The sequence below is a fragment of the Xyrauchen texanus genome, chromosome 14 (genome assembly GCF_025860055.1).
Source record: "Xyrauchen texanus isolate HMW12.3.18 chromosome 14, RBS_HiC_50CHRs, whole genome shotgun sequence".
In the NCBI taxonomy this organism is placed as follows: domain Eukaryota; kingdom Metazoa; phylum Chordata; class Actinopteri; order Cypriniformes; family Catostomidae; genus Xyrauchen; species Xyrauchen texanus.
Genome location: NC_068289.1, coordinates 4,276,537 through 4,295,151, shown reverse-complemented (window position 1 = coordinate 4,295,151; position 18,615 = coordinate 4,276,537). Strand labels below are relative to the sequence as shown.

Here is an 18,615-nt window from a genome sequence, read left to right as displayed (position 1 = left end):
TAAGGGTTTCCATACGGCTTATCCAAAATTTCCCTTAAATCAGTCAAAAAAATGTTAGGGCTGTGAGCCAGAGATAACTTTGGATGTTTTATGTTGTATTGCAATTTACATTTTCATTACCACTCAATTCTGAAGAAAATAATGCAGTGTTTTGCCTTGTGTTTTAATGACTTGTCATTCTCTATTTAAGCTAAGCTTTGGTGGGATCCCACTGCCTGGCAAGCCTGGAACCTTCATTAGACGTAACTTTCATGGCTGCTTGGAAAACCTCTACTACAATGGAGTGAACGTCATCGACCTGGCAAAACGGCGCAAGCCTCAGATATACAGTGTGGTGAGTAATTAATACATTTTGGGAAAGGAGATTCTGTAGTTGTAATGCTGTGATTCTTCCACTCAAATGTGACTATCTAGTCTAATTCAATGATCATATCAAATAACTTTTCTGCTAATTCAAAGCAAGAATCATTAAAGGTGTGGACAAACTGTGCAGAATTTCATGCTTTTATATACAGTATATACACTCACCTAAAGGATTATTAGGAACACCTGTTCAATTTCTCATTAATGCAATTATCTAATCAACCAATCACATGGCAGTTGCTTCAATGCATTTAGGGGTGTGGTCCTGGTCAAGACAATCTCCTGAACTCCAAACTGAATGTCAGAATGGGAAAGAAAGGTGATTTAAGCAATTTTGAGCGTGGCATGGTTGTTGGTGCCAGACGGGCCGGTCTGAGTATTTCACAATCTGCTCAGTTACTGGGATTTTCACGCACAACCATTTCTAGGGTTTACAAAGAATGGTGTGAAAAGGGAAAAACATCCAGTATGCGGCAGTCCTGTGGGCGAAATTCCTTGTTGATGCTAGAGGTCAGAGGAGAATGGGCCGACTGATTCAAGCTGACATAAGAGCAACTTTGCCTGAAATAACCACTCGTTACAACCGAGGTATGCAGCAAAGCATTTGTGAAGCCACAACACGCACAACCTTGAGACGGATGGGCTACAACAGCAGAAGACCCCACCGGGTACCACTCATCTCCACTACAAATAGGAAAAAGAGGCTACAATTTGCAAGAGCTCACCAAAATTGGACAGTTGAAGACTGGAAAAATGTTGCCTGGTCTGATGAGTCTCGATTTCTGTTGAGACATTCAGATGGTAGAGTCAGAATTTGGCGTAAACAGAATGAGAACATGGATCCATCATGCCTTGTTACCACTGTGCAGGCTGGTGGTGGTGGTGTAATGGTGTGGGGGATGTTTTCTTGGCACACTTTAGGCCCCTTAGTGCCAATTGGGCATCGTTTAAATGCCACGGCCTACCTGAGCATTGTTTCTGACCATGTCCATCCCTTTATGGCCACCATGTACCCATCCTCTGATGGCTACTTCCAGCAGGATAATGCACCATGTCACAAAGCTCGAATCATTTCAAATTGGTTTCTTGAACATGACAATGAGTTCACTGTACTAAAATGGCCCCCACAGTCACCAGATCTCAACCCAATAGAGCATCTTTGGGATGTGGTGGAACGGGAGCTTCGTGCCCTGGATGTGCATCCCACAAATCTCTATCAACTGCAAGATGCTATCCTATCAATATGGGCCAACATTTCTAAAGAATGCTTTCAGCACCTTGTTGAATCAATGCCACGTAGAATTAAGGCAGTTCTGAAGGCGAAAGGGGGTCAAACACAGTATTATACATATATAATTTGTTCAAAATTTTTCTTTTGTTTCTTTTGACAGAACGAATAATGCTTTTGTTTCACGTTAACCCACCTAACACTTGTTATAAAATCATTGTGCTTTTAAATCTGTAAGACATATTCCTGCATGCTCTTTTATTTCTCAAAATAAAAATGACCAGACAAACCAGACTGAATCAATTCAGAGAAGAGAGGGCTGGTATTCAGTCTAGCTATTAAAAACAAACAAACATGTGTTCACATTACATACCTCAAGGCTGTCTGGTTGGGAGGAGATTTAAAAGGCCTCAGTTCAGTGATGTGGTGTCTGTACAGCCCTGTGGCACAGGGATCAATGAGGTGTTCACCTCACACTGCAGTAACCTTTTCACGCGTACGTGAGCTTCTGTCCTGTGGATGTGCTCTCTGTGCTTCTGTTACTCTCTGTAGAGCTGTACCGGTGACATTTATCTAGGTTACCTGCTGCTCTTGTGGGTTTAGCCTGTCTGGCTCCCAGCCTCTCGATTTCAATAGTCATCATACATTCTCTGTATAATGTTCTTTACTATCAGCTTTTTCAACATTTCATTATCATGACCTTTTTTCCACTTCGATGTTAAAGGTTCCCTTTCGTAGGAACTCAAGCTTTGTAAATGCATTGGGACGTGCCCTGTGTGTCACGTGTCTGAAGCCATTGTACATTCATGCCAATTTATTGGCTGGTGGTGATTAAGGGACGCCCCTACTTAGCTACGTCATGGGCTCCATAATAGTGCTCACTTTGCGCCATCTAGTCAGATTTTCTGTTCTTCAGTGTACAAATTTGTCTAAGCCTGTTTGTTCAAGCACCTCATGTCGAAGCGAGGAGTATTAATCCCCCCTTTTGAGTGGCAAACACGTAAGGACGTTGTTTATACATCGTACATTTCAGAGCAATATTAATGTGTTTTATCCAAATATTTCAAGTGTCCGACGGGGACAGCTGCACTTTTCGAGGTTTGCAATTTCTCACCACGAGGCGTTATCCCCACTTGTTCCAGTTTCAAGGCCTCCAGATTTGGAGCTCCCTGTACGGGAGCCATTTGGGATTTTGCCGTTGTGTCGGAGAAGTTTGAAACGGATATCGGGTTCTTCCTCGTGTTTGTCACCCTCCCCCTGTGCGAAAGCACGAGTCTCGTCGGACATGCTCTGAGGCCTAGCTCGGCAGCTATGCTCATTAAGTACTCCTGCCGCCCCTCGCTGGAACGCGAGACCGGTGTGGCACGCAGGAGAAAGTCATTCGCCACTTACATTCACTGCCTTGCTCTGCCCAGACGCCGCTCGGCTATATCCTGCTCACCACATACCCCATCGCCAAAATCAAGGCGGGTATTTCTCTGGCCTGGGACCTAATCCCCCCACCCATTTCTAGGGAGGGAGCATCGACATGTCTCCGACCTGTGCATGCCTGGGAGGGGGAACAGGATGAAAGAAAGGAGAAAGGGAAGAGAGGGCGGGAATAATAAAAGGGAGAGAGAAAGCAGAGAAGGGAGAGAGAGAGAGAGAGAGAGAGAGAGAGAGAGAGAGAGAGAGAAGAGCTCGCCAGCCCCATATACGCTGTCAAGAGGTCCTCGCCCCACTGTCCTGCTTCCGTCCGCGACGCCTGATGACGGCACTGGACCCCTTAGCCATTCCTTTAGGTTTCTGGTTCACGCGGGGCTCCAGCACCACTGGATCAAACACTCCCACAGTCATGTTCAGGCGAGGACTCCTTGGATGGCGCATCTTTCCTTACCAGGTTTCGGTATCAGTGTAACGGTTCCAGTAATAAGGAAGGAAGCGGGGTGACTGTCCAGGTAAGTCAACCTTTAATGGAGTTTCAGTTTTACAAACACAGTCTTTGGCCATTTCAGCCTAATGAACACAGCATTTAACTCTTCAGCTTCACAAATGATAACAACGATAAACTTTTAAGTAGACACACACAACGTCACTGGACTATCTCTCTCGCTGTCTCCAGTATGCCACTATCTGTTATTCTTAAGTTATCCCATCACCTCTTGCTGGAACGCGAGACCGGTTTGTCATGCAGGTAAAAGTAATTTTCCACTTATCTTACTGGCCTCGCTCTGCCCAGACGTCGCTCGGCTCTGTCCTGCTCACCACAGAGACGTTTCACTGCCTGGCTTAAAACTGCAAAGTTTTTCCCTAAGAGATCTTTAGTACCTGGAGAGAGCTACTGTTTTTGTAAGTATTCACATTCATCTCAATGGCAGCTACTTGGCTGATCCTTTGGATGTTAATGATTTGAAATCTGCCATTTTTGTTCATGGGCACGCAGTTCTGCAGCCAGATTTGTTTGAGCCAATAACCTGAGCCATAAATGGCATGTGACTAATCTCTCTAGAGTTGCAGGAAGATGACATCATGACAACAGTCACAGCACAGGAGAAAATTGGTCAGATGTTTTACATTTAACATTTACATTTAATCATTTATCAGACACTTATATACAAAGTGATATACAAATGAGTAATCTATGAATCACTAGCAATTTGTCATACAAGTGAAACAATATATACAGTTACATAAGTTCAGTGATTAACCTCTAAAATATAATGGCTAGTCTCTTGCGCGATCAGCTACAATAGATATGCAAGTGGGTCATTTGTACTCAGACTGTAGTCCCCTGTGGTCATTTCATGCAAGCTTGTAAAGTGATGCTTTGGCTTTTTCTCTCCTCTCACAGGGCAACGTGACCTTTTCCTGCTCTGAACCACAGCTGGTGGCCGCCACATTTCAGAGTTCCAGCAGCAGCTTTCTGTCACTGCCTACACCTGCACCAGTCATGGAGGGTCCTTCAGTGCGCCTGCAGTTTCGTACCTGGAACCCTGATGGTCTGCTACTGTCCAGTCCGCTAATCTCTGCTCAGGAGCCTCGGTACCTAATATTGCAGATCAGCAGTGGACGCCTCCACTTAACACACCAGACATCAACTCTGAAGATGTCAGAAGTGCCAGCTGGTGAGGAGATTACTGTCTGCTCATCTGTAGCTTAATCGTATATGCAAGTTCCCCAGTTTTCTCAAAAATACAAAGGTTTAAAATGGTTTTGATTGTTGCATTACCTGGTGGTAAATATATAATTTCGTAATATGTTTTTGTCCTTTAAATGCTGGGATTCACACATAACGAACCTGTCTGATACACAAACTACAAAAACTTGAAACTCGCAAAGAATGAATTGTGCCTGCTTATAGTGTTGTTTATTTACACACCCTGTCTGTGTTGCTTTAGCAAACACAATTATGCAAAATAGGTAACGGCACAAATACGGCACAAAATTTAGTAGTTTTCACACTAAAATTACATTCTCGCCTGAACATGGGGGAGAATCGTTCAATAAACCTGGTCACTTATGTTGCTAAATAATGTAATTGATATTGTGCTTATTCTTTTTATCATTAATTCTGCAGAGCTTTGCAATTTATCATGATGCAGGGAAAAATATAAAAGGTATAAAGCTTCATCAAGTGACATGGAAATGCTTGCTATAATCAAACGCTAGAGCTGTCACTTTCATTCAGGCATGACATACTCTAGTATCTAAAATGACTTCTTTGAAGGAGTCTAATTGGAAATTCAGCTCAGTTTCAGCAATTATATGCACATAGTGATCAAGTGTATGAATGTCTCTCTTTTTAAGTTAAGTTAGCCAGCCAATTTATAGACATTCTATTACTTACACAGAACAGCACAGAATTTCTTCAGTGTTCTCCTCACCAATGAGAACCAGTAGTATACAAGTCTATACTTACAGCTTATCTCTCCACCCACAAAAGTAAAAACTATATATATATATATATATATATATATATATATATATATATACCTGTATATTATTATTATTTTTTATTATTTTTTTGTCCAGTATTCTGGACAAAAGATCAAGGGAAACATACATGCTGGCCTAAACAAGATTAGTGTCTCAGAGAGACAGTTGCGATTTTAGGCTAAGGGAACCTCATGTTCGACAGCAATCAATGCGCTGCAGAGGGAAGAAGGGCGCTCTCCATCTGTTCAGGGCCAGACTGTGTTAAAGCTGATGTTTTATCCTACCTGATTTATTTATTTTTTGGGGGGTCTAGCTCACTACATAGGATCTTTGACTAAAATAGAGAAATGTGTAATTACTGAGATAGAAGAAGTGAAGCGCTGGAGCTCAAATGACAAACAGATGGCTGGCACAGGGGGAACTGTAGACACACAGCTTGGGTGCCCTTCACATGTAATGGCCAGAATTAATTAAATGAAACCTCAAAGAGAATATATATTTAACGACATCACCCTCATGCCATTCCAAACCCATTTGACTACCAATCTTTCTACTGTGAAACAATAGGAGATGTTTGGAAGAATCTAGTTGCGTTTGTTCATGCAGTGACAATTTATGGTGACTGGAGGTTTCAAGCTTCAAAAAGCCCACAAAAGCCCCATAAAAGTATCATGAAAATGGACTATATGACTCATGCACTGTATTCCATGTTAAATGCCAAAAGAAAGTTGTACATGGGGAACAGACAGACATTTAAATTGTTATCTGCATACCTCTTATTGGTACATTTAGGAGAGTTCATTGGAGATGTAGCAATGTCAGATTAGTGAACAAATCATTCTATTTAAGTCAGATCTTGCCACTGAATAGTTTGATCTGGTTCACAAAACTGGCTTGATTTTAATTACATGGAAAAGAGCAACCGACTACAATTAGCTAAACTTTCCTTTTGTGTTCCATGGAAGAAAGACTTTTATTTTAAACTACAGAGGGGTGATAATGACATAACTTTTCCTCCGAAATAATTATGTTGCACAAGAAAGTCTTTAGTTGTCATGTAGCCATATTTTGATTAAAACAGTGCATGGTGTTTTTGATTGACAGGACAGAGGGTGAATGATGGTTTGTGGCATTCTGTGAGCATCAACACTAGAGGACTACAGATCATCATGACTCTAGACAATGAGCCTACATCCACCATCCAGCTGGACAATTACTTGGAACCAAAAGACAAACACTATTTTGGAGGTAAAATAGTGCATAAAAATGAACAGAAAGGAATCAAAGATCATTTGTCACAGCTGCGGTGAGGATTAGCAGGAGTTATTTATGTTCTGGAAAATATAAATCAAATCCAAGGGCAAAAAACAGTTAAAGCATTTAAAATAAAACAATATAGTAGAGCTAATGATATGTAATTTTATATTACATTTATATAATAATTATATAATCAAAAGGGAAATTATCACCCTACACTGTCTTAAAGGTGAAGTGTACTGTATATGTTTTTCAATGTTAAAATATTTCTACCACTTCAGCTTAATAAGCAGTGACAACTATAAGTCACTTGTAGATTAATTCCCCTGAAAAATTCAAACATTATATACTGTATATGTGGTTTTAAAAACATTGCTCTATTTTTTTGAGAATCCTGACCAGTCTAACACAGCAACATTGACTCAATCAGTGGTGTAAGTTTGGGGCATGATTATCTGGGGTAACCTGTACTTCAGCTTTAACATGTTTTATAAATATAAATGTTTATTCACAAGTAAATGAAGCCATAGAAGATAAACTGGAAGGATATAAGTGATATTATATAGTTGGTGATAGTACCACTTTTAAAGAATGTTGTTTTTATTATAACATCCATCTCTACAGGCAGGTGTATTTCCATTTGTTATTTCAGGATGTCCTGCATCCCAGAACGACTCCAGCTGCTTGAATCCCACAATGGCCTTTCAAGGTTGTTTCCGGCTCATCCTTGTTAACAACCAACCTGTGGATCTTATGCTGGTCCAGCAAGGCCGTCTAGGCAGCTACAGTCACCTACAGTTTGACTTATGTGGTATTCGTGACAGGTACAACGTTTTCATCATTGTTTCTCCAACAGTTGAACATAGTCATGATTTCTGTTACCCAAAATTGAAAAATCTGTCATAATGTATTCATTCTGATGTTGTTTCAAACCTGTATGACTTTCTATCCTCTATAGAACACAGAAGGAGATGTTAGGTAGAACGTTAGCCCCAGTTACAATTTACTTTTACATTTATGCATTTGGCAGACGCTTTTATCCAAAGCGACTCACAGTGCACTTATTACAGGGACAATCCCCCCGGAGCAACCTGGAGTTAAGTGCCTTGCTCAAGGACACAATGGTGGTGGCTGTGGGGCCTGAACCAGCGATTAACAGCCCTGTGCTTTAGCCACTACGCCACCACCACTCCCAACCACTACGCCACCACCACTACTTTTATTGCATGGAAAAATATGCCAAGAAAGTGTATGGTGACTTAGGCTAACATTCTCCCTAACATCTTTGGTATTCTACTGGAAAAAAGTATTATGGATTTAAAACAACAATACGTTGAGTAAATTATGATAGAATTTCAACAATTCCTTTAAATCTGTCAACCACAAAAATATCATTTGAAATTTAGCGTACTTGTGGCACCTAGGAAACTTTTAGATGTTCTTTGTCATTAAGGGTTCAGGTCTTGCTGGCAGAGCTTGCCTATCGACAGAGCCCTAATTAGATCTGCAGGAAGTTCATTTGTACTGTAATTTAGGTTAGCGGTCCACTAACAAGCTCACTGCTGCTTTCTGCACTTCCTCTCATTACCACATTCTGGAAACAGAGGCCCTATCGACCCAGAACCATGTGACCCCTGTGGTACCCTAGATCTACTGTGGCCCTGCATGGAGGAAGAGAGATTTCTGCTCTTGTTTCCTTATTAACATTCTTTTGAGTATACAAGATAAATCGCGAGAATGTATACTGGGAGCTGATCTATTTTAATGGTCTGTTGCAGAACAAGAGGATATATGTCAAATGTCAAACAGTTCTACCTACAACACTCGTAATAATCGTGCTTATCCTAAAAGATGCCGTGGAAACCACAAAGTCATTAAAGGGGATGTGTGTAGTGTTTTTCATTGGTGGTACTTTCTGATATTCCAGCTTAATATGCAGAGACAATTGCAAGTATTTTCTTGGTTGATTTCTCTGAAAAAGTGTAAATACTGTGGCTCTGTGGCACTATTAAAACTTTGCTGTTTGTTTGAGCATCCTGGAGAAGCAACATTAAATTAATGGCTTCAGTTTGGGGAGGGGCTATCTGTTTGTTGACCAATGGCAGATGGGGGGATTGTTCAGAAAACCTGTTCAGTCATTATTTCTGCAAATTAATTTTATGACATAATTTTAAATGATGTCAGATTGCTAATTGATTCAGACTTTATTCCATAGTTAATCTCAGCCTCAGGCGGCTATGGAAGCCCAGAAGTGCCATTTACAAAAGAATGAAGGAATAAATTATCAATCTGTTCATTTGAAAATAAAAATGTGAATAAATATACCAATTTATAATTGAACAAATAAATAGACACACTAAAATAGGAATAAATAAACAAATTATAAAATTGACAAATAAATAGACACATTTGTTATGTTTATTCAATTCATGTTTTAAAATGTACTTATATATAGCAAAAAAATAGCGCATTAAATTGATTTTCTTTATTGTTTGACTTTTCCTCTTCTTTTACCATTTGTTGTTATGAAATCGCGATCGCCAGATGAATCCAGTTCAACACACTTGGGTCAATTGTCCATGTCAAGCGTTCTTTGAAAAACTTTTTGTCAATAAAAGTGATCAATCTGAGAAATATTGATATATTCTCCATTGTTTACATGAGAGCTCACCTGAAAGAATTACCCTTTGTCACAGTTCTTCAACAAACTGCAATCTGAGCAGTATTCATGTTGTAAAACTCTATATGATCTTATATATATATATAGAGTCTCATAAACAAAACGAGCCTGTCTCCAAAGTCTATTTTTAAAAATGTGGCGTAGTTTTATTCATAATTGCCGAGCAGTGCAGTCAGTCGTCTTGAGAGGCGGAGCCTTAATTTTACTCCGTACACTTCCAGTGATTTTACAGAGAAAAAATCTGCAGGAACCTCATTTTTTGTTCGATCATCTTCAACTTTGAAACGTAACTTCTTTAGACTCGTGGCTTTGAGGACATTGTTTTTCTGGGTTGTCTTGACACTTTTATTACTGTGTTTATAGATTATAAAAACATGTTCAGCACAAAATATTTCCATTACTATAAACTTCAGCTTCTCTAACTTAAAAAATTAACAACATATATTAATTCTGAAATTGGAAAATAAAGTCCAAAGTGTCTTCTTTCAAAAGATACTACAACTGTGTCCATACTCCAAAGGGTCCCGTAAATTCAACCATTTAAGTTCAGGTATGTCATTTTCATGGTTTGTGCTCAAAAAGGGGTGCGTATCAACAGGTTAAAAGGTGCATTTAAAAATTACTTATTAATATGCTATTTTATTGCTATATATAAGTACATTTTAAAACACATTTAAATGTGTCGATTTATTTGTCGATTTGCAATTGGTTTATTTATTCAAATAAAATGTGTCTATTTATTTTTCCATTTAGAAATTGGTATTTTTATCCACATTTTAATTTTTAAATGAAATTTAATTTATTACTTCATTCTTTTGTAAATGGCCCTCCTGGGCTTCCATAGGCGGCATGCCCACAGACCGCCCACAGTCCGTGGACTGCTCGTCTGATGCTCATAGCACACAAAACTAGAAAACGCTTTCTCGATCAACTCAGCGCAAATCTGATTGGCTGGTTTGATGCCGTAGTCAAAGGTCTGGCTATGGGAGACTATTCCATAATTCCTGTGACACTTTTCTTACTATATTATATTTTTTTACTGGTATAAATCTACTCAACGCTACCCAAAACTCTCCACTTTAACTGGACCACCATACTGGTTTTCATTTACTCTTAGCAATATGTTTTTATTTGGAGGCAGGGACATGTCCCACTGGCATGTCTGTACAGGAGGGTTTTATTAATAATGAACTTGTGTGAACATGACAAGACCCCTCCATCAGCGGCATGTCTAAATCATTCATGAGCAGCTGTCATAGTCTGAGAGCCTCTGCTGTGCACTGTGTGACAGTTCTTAAGAGCTGCCTGTGACCAGAATGCTGCTGGCTGCTAGACCGAACCTCTGTACGTGGACTCAGACTGGGTCTCTGATAATTAAGTGCCAAAATAGCTGACCCCTGCTACGGTTTGCTCTCTTTTAGGCCTCTATTGTCAAAGAGTGCTTCTCCATGGAGACACATTCGTTATTCTCAATGGCACCTACATTTTTAGATTTAATGAAGGCTCAGTAAAACACACATTTATCATTATTTTTTTAACGAAGTAGTCTGAAGGTGGTGATACCAAATTCTAGACAATGAGGTTTCTGCAAATGAGCTACATGCTAATCAGAACTAGTTCACCCATCAGTTAACAGTGCCAGTAACACCTGTGTGAGTCCCCCTGAGTTTTGCATAGATCTGTTGTTTCAGAGTTATAGGTCCTTAACTCTCTTATTATTAATTCCTTTAAATATTGATAGATGTTTTATTTCTCCTTAAATGTATATGTCTATATTACAGATATTTCTTTATATTGCTAATAATATTAATATTGCTCTAAACTTTTAGTGTTACAGAGGTATTAAGGTGTCTGGTATCTGACTTACAGTTATAGTAAATAACCAGTTAATGTCACCTATGGAGATCTACTGTCCATTACTCAGTAAAAACAGTGAGGTGCCTCTCTGCTTGCTGCCTACATAGTGGAGCCCCATAAGTCAGCAATTTGAAAATGCTCTACATAGGTAGCAGCTCCACCCGTCATTCAAATCTTCTAACGCGCTTCTCACATGCAGCGCATGGGACACCACACTCATAGAATTGATTTCAATATAGGTGACGCAAGAGGAATGACGCAGTACTCCAGTGAGAATAAATATTCATTGTACATACAGATTTTCTGTTATTTAAAAAATATCCATCCATTCATCCATCTTCAACCGCTTATCCGAAGTCAGGTCGTGGGGGCAGCAGCTCCAGCAGTGGCCCCAAACTTCCCTATCCCGAGCCACATTAACCAGCTCTGACTGGGATACCCCAAGGCGTTCCCAGGCCAGTGTGGAGATGTAATCTCTCCACCTAGTCCTGGGTCTTCCCCGAGGCCTCCTCCCAGCTGGACGTGCCTGAAACACCTCCCTAGGGAGGCGGCCAGGGCGCATCCTTACCAGATGCCCAAACCACCTCAACTGACTCCTTTCAACGCAAAGGAGCAGCGGCTCTACTCCGAGCTCCTCACGGATGACTGAGCTCCTCACCCTATCTCTAAGGGAGCAGCCCGCCACCCTTCTGAGGAAACCCATTTCGGCCGCTTGTACTCACGACCTAGTTCTTTCGGTCATGACCCAGCCTTCATGACCATAGGTGAGGGTAGGAACAAAAATTGACCAGTAGATCGAGAGCTTTACCTTCCGGCTCAGCTCTCTTTTCGTGACAACAGTGCAATAGAGCGAGTGCAATACCGCCCCGCTGCCACGATTCTCCGGCCAACCTCCCGCTCCATTGTCCCCTCACTCGTGAACAAGACCCCGAAGTACTTGAACTCCTTCACTTGGGGCAATACCTCCTTCCCTACCTGGAGTACGCACTCCATCAGTTTCCTGTATTAAAAAAAAAATATATATATATTAATACTGTTCAAAATAGAATGAAATATAAGTATAATTATATATAAATAATAAAATTTTGTTGGCCAGTTTGGGTACAATGCATACAATGTTGCCTTAGAATTTGGCCAAAACAAGATATCTTGTTAGATAAGAGGCAGCATAATCAAGGTACCTACCTTTTGAACAGCCTTCGAGTAAGGAGCTTGTCTATGATGCCTTGAAATGCTGCCTTTGGAGGCAGCTCTCTAGTTTTTTTTAACAGACCCTGTCTGTCCTCTTTCTTTCCACATCACAAACCTTACAACAAATATTCAGGTCATTGAGTTTTACTTGACCTGCAATCTTTATCATTAAAACTTCACAGGGCAGTTTATTGCCACAGAGCAGTTCTGCATATTGGTTGGCATAACTTTATGGTCCAGCAAAGCCTTTTTCTAAGCATGACTAGAAATAGCATAGAGGCAATGAAATCATCACCTGAAACAGTATCCAGCCTGCAGTTGACTCTGCCTGCAGCGGTTAATGGCTGTTGGAATTGCTGTGTTGTATGCAGAAGCCTCATAAAGTGGGCTCTTTAGGGACCAGGCATGCAAACTGAGATCTGTGAAATAATAAATAAAGGACTAAAAGGCCGGTAATTGGGAAATTTAAGCAGACAAAATGAATGTGCTATTAATCAACAAGTCTCTGGAAACCTCCAGCAAGCGAATTGATTTTTTTGTATATTAGTTTATCGACTGGAGTTGAATGATAATACTTTCCTAATCGAAAGAAATCAAGGGCTCATGTAGCCCAGATATTGAGTAAAACAAAAGAGATAAAATGAGCTGAAATGAGCCCTAAATCAAATACATGGAGTGGTGGTGGTGTAGTGGACTAAAGCACATAACTGGTAATCAGAAGGTCACTGGTTCGATCCCCACAGCCACCACCATTGTGTCCTTGAGCAAGACACTTAACTCCAGGTTGCTCCGGGGGGATTGTCCCTGTAATAAGTACACTGTAAGTCACTTTGGATAAAAGCATCTGCCAAATGCATAAATGTAAATGTAAATATTGTATATTAAGCTTGTAATAGCATAAGCTCAGTGACAAGCAGCCTTTTTGGAAACATTAATGACGTGAAATTCTGGAGAGAAAAAAAACTGTCAGACTTTTTTTCAAATTGATTATGATGTTTTTCTTAATTTTTCTGCGCTGGGTGACTTAAGATGACATTGTTTGTTATCCATTATTATGCTGAAAAGAAAGACTTTTAGTATTTGTTTGTGCATAGAAGATAAAAGATTCTCTTTGACACAGATTATTTAATAAACCATCATGACTTTGTACTTACCACAGAAAAGCAAATAAATTCTTGATATGGAAATTTTCTCAAGTCAAGCAACTGTCACAGAAACTAAATTGGTCTGGTCTCTGATACATCATATTTTTTCCCCTTTTTTAATCCGATTCAGACACAGTTGGTATGAAATATTCTGTCAAAGAGCCAAAAGATATCTCTTATCTCAAATTGAATATACTGTAGCCACTGACTTTCTGATCTGTTAGGCACATTAAGGTCTATTTCAATGCAAACAACCATCTATTAATATACTCCTTAAGTCTCAGATAATTGGTTTGACTTGGACATACAGTCAGTTCTCTGTCAACTGAGAACATTAATTCAAAATAAGACCACCAAAAATAAACGCTGTCTGGATTTATTCTGTCTCAAACTGCATTGACCCTTGGTCACATTGTGTTTGCTTTCATTCTTTTATGTCTATGTTGAAAATGACGTGCGTTTTTTCTTTTATCTCTCTGTCAGGTGTCTCTATAATTTTTGTGAGCATGGTGGCCGTTGCTCCCAAACATGGTCTTCTTTCTACTGTGATTGCTCTGGTACAGGATACAGTGGAGCTACATGCCATAACTGTAGGTCTGCGCAATGGATTCCTGCATCTCAAACACATTTATTATATATCACATGTCAGATGTCCATATGTCTGAAAAAGATCAGATATCTAGTGAGGTTTTATTCACATCACCCACTAACCTCAAAATAACATTGACAATTACTATTTAATAGACTTTAAGGATCTAAAAGTGCTCAAGTGGTTTTAAAATCAAAGAGAACATCTGGTTGGTTAATTTAAATCTCATTCAAGTTCCCATTGGGTAATATGAGTTTTTTTGTCACTCACAGTTAAAAACAGGTACAGTGACTAACATGGTGTGATCTTTACTATATCAAAGACAATCTACAAGCTGTTTTTCTCCTTTATTTGGAGATCTGCTCTTTAGCAGATCTCTGTTTCTCTCTATATCTGTGTTTGCTATGGGAATCATCTTTAGTCTTTGAAAACTACAGATAGACAATTTTGTAAACAGAATATTCAAAAGATGGAATTTTTCTTATTTATGAAATGTTCTTTGATAAATTTTCCAATCGTTTATTCTCTGTCTGCACCCTTAGCTGTCTATGAAGCTTCTTGTGAACACTACAGGCTTGCAGGCAGCACATCTGGATATTTCTTTATAGATCCTGATGGAAGTGGCCCTCTGGATCCCATTCAAGTCTACTGCAATATTACGGGTACGTTTTTCATTTATATTTATTCACTTGGCAGATGTTTTTTCAAGGTTTACATTATTCATATTTCTGTTCCCTGGGAATCAAACCCATGACTTTGCTGGTGTCACGCTGTACCATTTGAGCTACAGGAATATATGCTGATGTGAGCTATGAAAAAGGATTATGTGAACTGTGATATAATCCATCAAATATTGTTATTATTTATATTCCTAATCTGTAATTTGTGATACTTGGAAAATGGAAATGTTATGTCATTGCATCAGTTGGAAAACACTGATATACTGTACATTAAACACGCCTATTTATCCTCTGACCAATGGAAATCATGCATCAGTTTACTGTATCACTTCTGTTAAAAATATGAGATATTGATACAGTAAGAAACCGAGCATGAGAATGCATTTTTAAACATGCCCTATTTTTGTTCACCTAATGTCTGTAACATCACTTTTTAAAGGAACATTCCGGTCAAGTTAAGTTCAATCGACAGCATTTGTGGCATAATGTTGATTACCACAAAATATTATTTCAACTCGTCCTTCCTTTTCTTACATTTTTTTAAAAATTATAAAGGATTATGTGAACTGTGATATAAAACTGTGTTTGTGAACATTTTGTTAAATTATAAAAAGACACTGATATTTTTTTTAAACTTGTACCCTGTGAATGTTCTGGAATGTTGAAATAATCCCTCAATTAAAATTTTTAGAGAACAAAGTGTGGACTGTGGTCCATCACAACAGCTCAGATGCTGTGAGAGTGCGAGGCTCTACTCTGCAGAAGCCACATGTCAGATGGCTCAATTATAGTGCCTCATCTGAACAGCTGAAGGCCTTGGTGTCCCTGTCAGATCACTGTGAACAGAGAATTGCCTACCACTGCAGAAGGTCACGGCTGTTTAACCCCTGGGGTAAGTCCTTCTCTTCGTCTCACAGCTTTACTTTTAGTGTCATAAGGACTTTCTAGGATCTTTTGTCATTTTTGGTACACCAAAATTATATGGACACCATATGTGCTTGTTGAGCGCAGGTGTTCATTTGGAGTTCAGCTCTGGATTTTGTCTCACCATACTCAGTAAATCATTTCTGTATGGACCTCATTTTTTCAATAGGGCATTGTAATGCTGTAGCAGAAATTTTATATCTTCAGACTTTTACAACAAATTTGGATGCACACAATTCTCTAGAATGTCATTGTATTCTGTAGCAATGAGATTTAGGATTAAGCGACATGGCCAAACCACCTAATTAGAAAGGGGTGTCCACATACTTATGGGCGTGTATCTGTCATGCAGAAAGAACAATACAATATATGCTTGATTTATTTCCAGGTACTTCAGTTCAAGGTAACGACAAATGACTCTTTCTCTTTTTTCCTTTTGAAATATGCTGAATTATAAAATATGAATTTGCAAAAACTACAGTAGACATGTCACTCTTATACGAGGAGAGATTTTGGTCTCTCAAAGCATTATTAGAATAAATGAATGCAGACAATTTTTATAATGTAGAATACGGAGCATTTAACTGTAGATAATACTGTTGTGCAAAAAACATCTTACCAAATGCATAACAAAAAGGGTCATTTTTGGCTTCCCTGTGTCTGCAGGACAGATGAGTGTGTTGTGGCTATTTAAAAGGTCCTTGTTTTTGCAGTTTTTGCAGCTCTTGGAGATATTCATGTACATGTTCCTCAGTTTATAGAAAAAAAATATGTAGTTCATTTGCCCTGAGGCAGATTTCATGCCATGGCAGACTATAAACAAGACTATTAGTACACACCCATTGTATCATTACAAATATGCTTTCTTCTGTTTCTCTCTGGTCCAGTATATTTGAAAGAAAAGCATGATTAGTTTTATTGCTAGAATTCTTTCTCTCCCCTTCTTACTATTAAATTTGTTATATCTTTGTTACAAGTCTTAATAGTAAAACAAAGCCTTGTTCACTTTGTGAAATATGTGACATACTGTACAACAATCACTTTGTTCTCCACAAGTACACTTGTAAATTATTTGAGTTAGACATGTCATATTCAACAGTCCTGGGTAGTAATGGATTACATATAAACTGAATGATGTAATCAGATTACAAATATCAAGTACTTAAATTAAAAATGTACTTGTAATCATATTACAGTTACTTTTTATGGATTGCATGATTACATAGTAATCATTCTAAATTGCACACACAGACCTTATACTAGCCACCAGCCATAATTACACTGAAGATGGATTAGTTTTAGTTTTGGGAATTACTTTTGTACTCGGCTTTAATAGTTTGCATGAATGAGCTTTTGCTTTTGTGACAATTTTTTTTTTTATATATGTATATACATGTATATATATATATGCACACACAAATCAAATAAATTCTCATATTTTGATCCATTAAGTTTTCTTCAACGCATTTTAGAAATATTGTCAAAATGGTACAAGTTTATTCTACTTAAATGCATGTGACATCAAATAAACATGAATTAGATCAGACGTTATCACAAGTAATCCAAAAGCATTCAGATAAGATTACTTTAAATGTAATCCAATATATTAATTTACTAACTACATTTTTTGTCATGTAATTTTGTCAGTACCAAATTACAATTCAGAAGCAATCTACGCAGCACTGCATATAGAGTACATGTGTTTCCTACCAGATCCAAAGCATTTTATTGATCTTGAGTGCGTTTGAACTACTATAGCAGAAGTCATAAAAATAATTGAGAGGTGCCTTTGGCCAGTGCCCACGAGGACGCTACACTCCTTGTAGAGTGTGCTCGTACCCGCAAGGGGGCGGGAACGGCCTGGGTCTGGTAGGCCAGTGCAATGGTGTCCATGATCCAGTGGTCAAGTATCTGTTTAGAGACAGTGTTCCCTTTCTGCTCTCCACCAAAGCAGACAAAGAGCTGCTCAGAGCATGCAATCCAAGTAGGTGCCCAAAGCACAGCAAAGACAGGGCTGGGTCTGCTTCCTATTTGGGCAGTGCTTGCAGGTTCACCGCATGATCCCTGAAGGGGGTCGTGGGAACCTTGGGAACATAGCCCGGTCGGGGTCTCAGGATGATGTGAGAATCTGCTGGACCGAACACCAGACAAGAGTCACTGACAGAGAACGCTTGCAGGTCCCACACCCTCTTGATGGAGGTGAGCACAATCAGGAGGGCCGTCTTTAAGGAGAGGAATTTCAGCTCGACTGACTCTAGCGGCTCAAATGGGGCTCTCTGAAGGCCCAAGAGGACCACGGAGAGATACCATGAGGGGAAGAGGCATGGCCTGGGAGGATTCAGCCTCTGAGCGCTTCTGAGGCAACTGACGATCAGGTCGTGTTTCCCTAGGGACTTACCATCCACTGCATCATGGTGTGCGGCTATAGCGGCTAGGTATATGTTCAAGGTGGAGGGGACAGCCACCCCTCCAGCCTCTCCTGCAGCAAGGAAAGCACTGACCCACTGCGCATCTCTGGGGGTCTTCGGCTTGGGAAGAAAACCAATTTGCGAACAAATGACCACATCAGAGCATAAAGCTGCCTCATAGAGGGAGCTCTGGCTTGAGTGATCGTGTCTACAACTGCTGGTGGTAGGCCACTTAGATCTTCCACATCCAAGGGCCAGACATCCCTGAGAAAGAAGGTCCTTCCTCAGACGAATCTGCCAGGGAGGTGCTGTCGCGTGTAGCGTGAGGTCCGAGAACTAAGTCTGGGTAGGCCAGTATGGGGCCACGAGGGTGAATTG

The 18,615-nt window shown here is 39.6% G+C and overlaps 1 protein-coding gene across 1 annotated transcript in view; it reads left to right on the top strand.

The window, feature by feature from the left end:
• The window catches only part of LOC127655059 (contactin-associated protein-like 5), a 169,187-nt gene that overhangs the window by 56,689 nt on the left and 93,883 nt on the right, over positions 1 to 18,615 (top strand). The window contains exons 7-13 of the mRNA XM_052142656.1: positions 191 to 334; positions 4,422 to 4,695; positions 6,611 to 6,754; positions 7,416 to 7,587; positions 14,120 to 14,226; positions 14,768 to 14,887; positions 15,597 to 15,797. Of these exons, the coding sequence (XP_051998616.1) occupies positions 191 to 334; positions 4,422 to 4,695; positions 6,611 to 6,754; positions 7,416 to 7,587; positions 14,120 to 14,226; positions 14,768 to 14,887; positions 15,597 to 15,797 (1,162 nt within the window). The remainder of the gene's footprint in view (positions 1 to 190; positions 335 to 4,421; positions 4,696 to 6,610; positions 6,755 to 7,415; positions 7,588 to 14,119; positions 14,227 to 14,767; positions 14,888 to 15,596; positions 15,798 to 18,615) is intronic.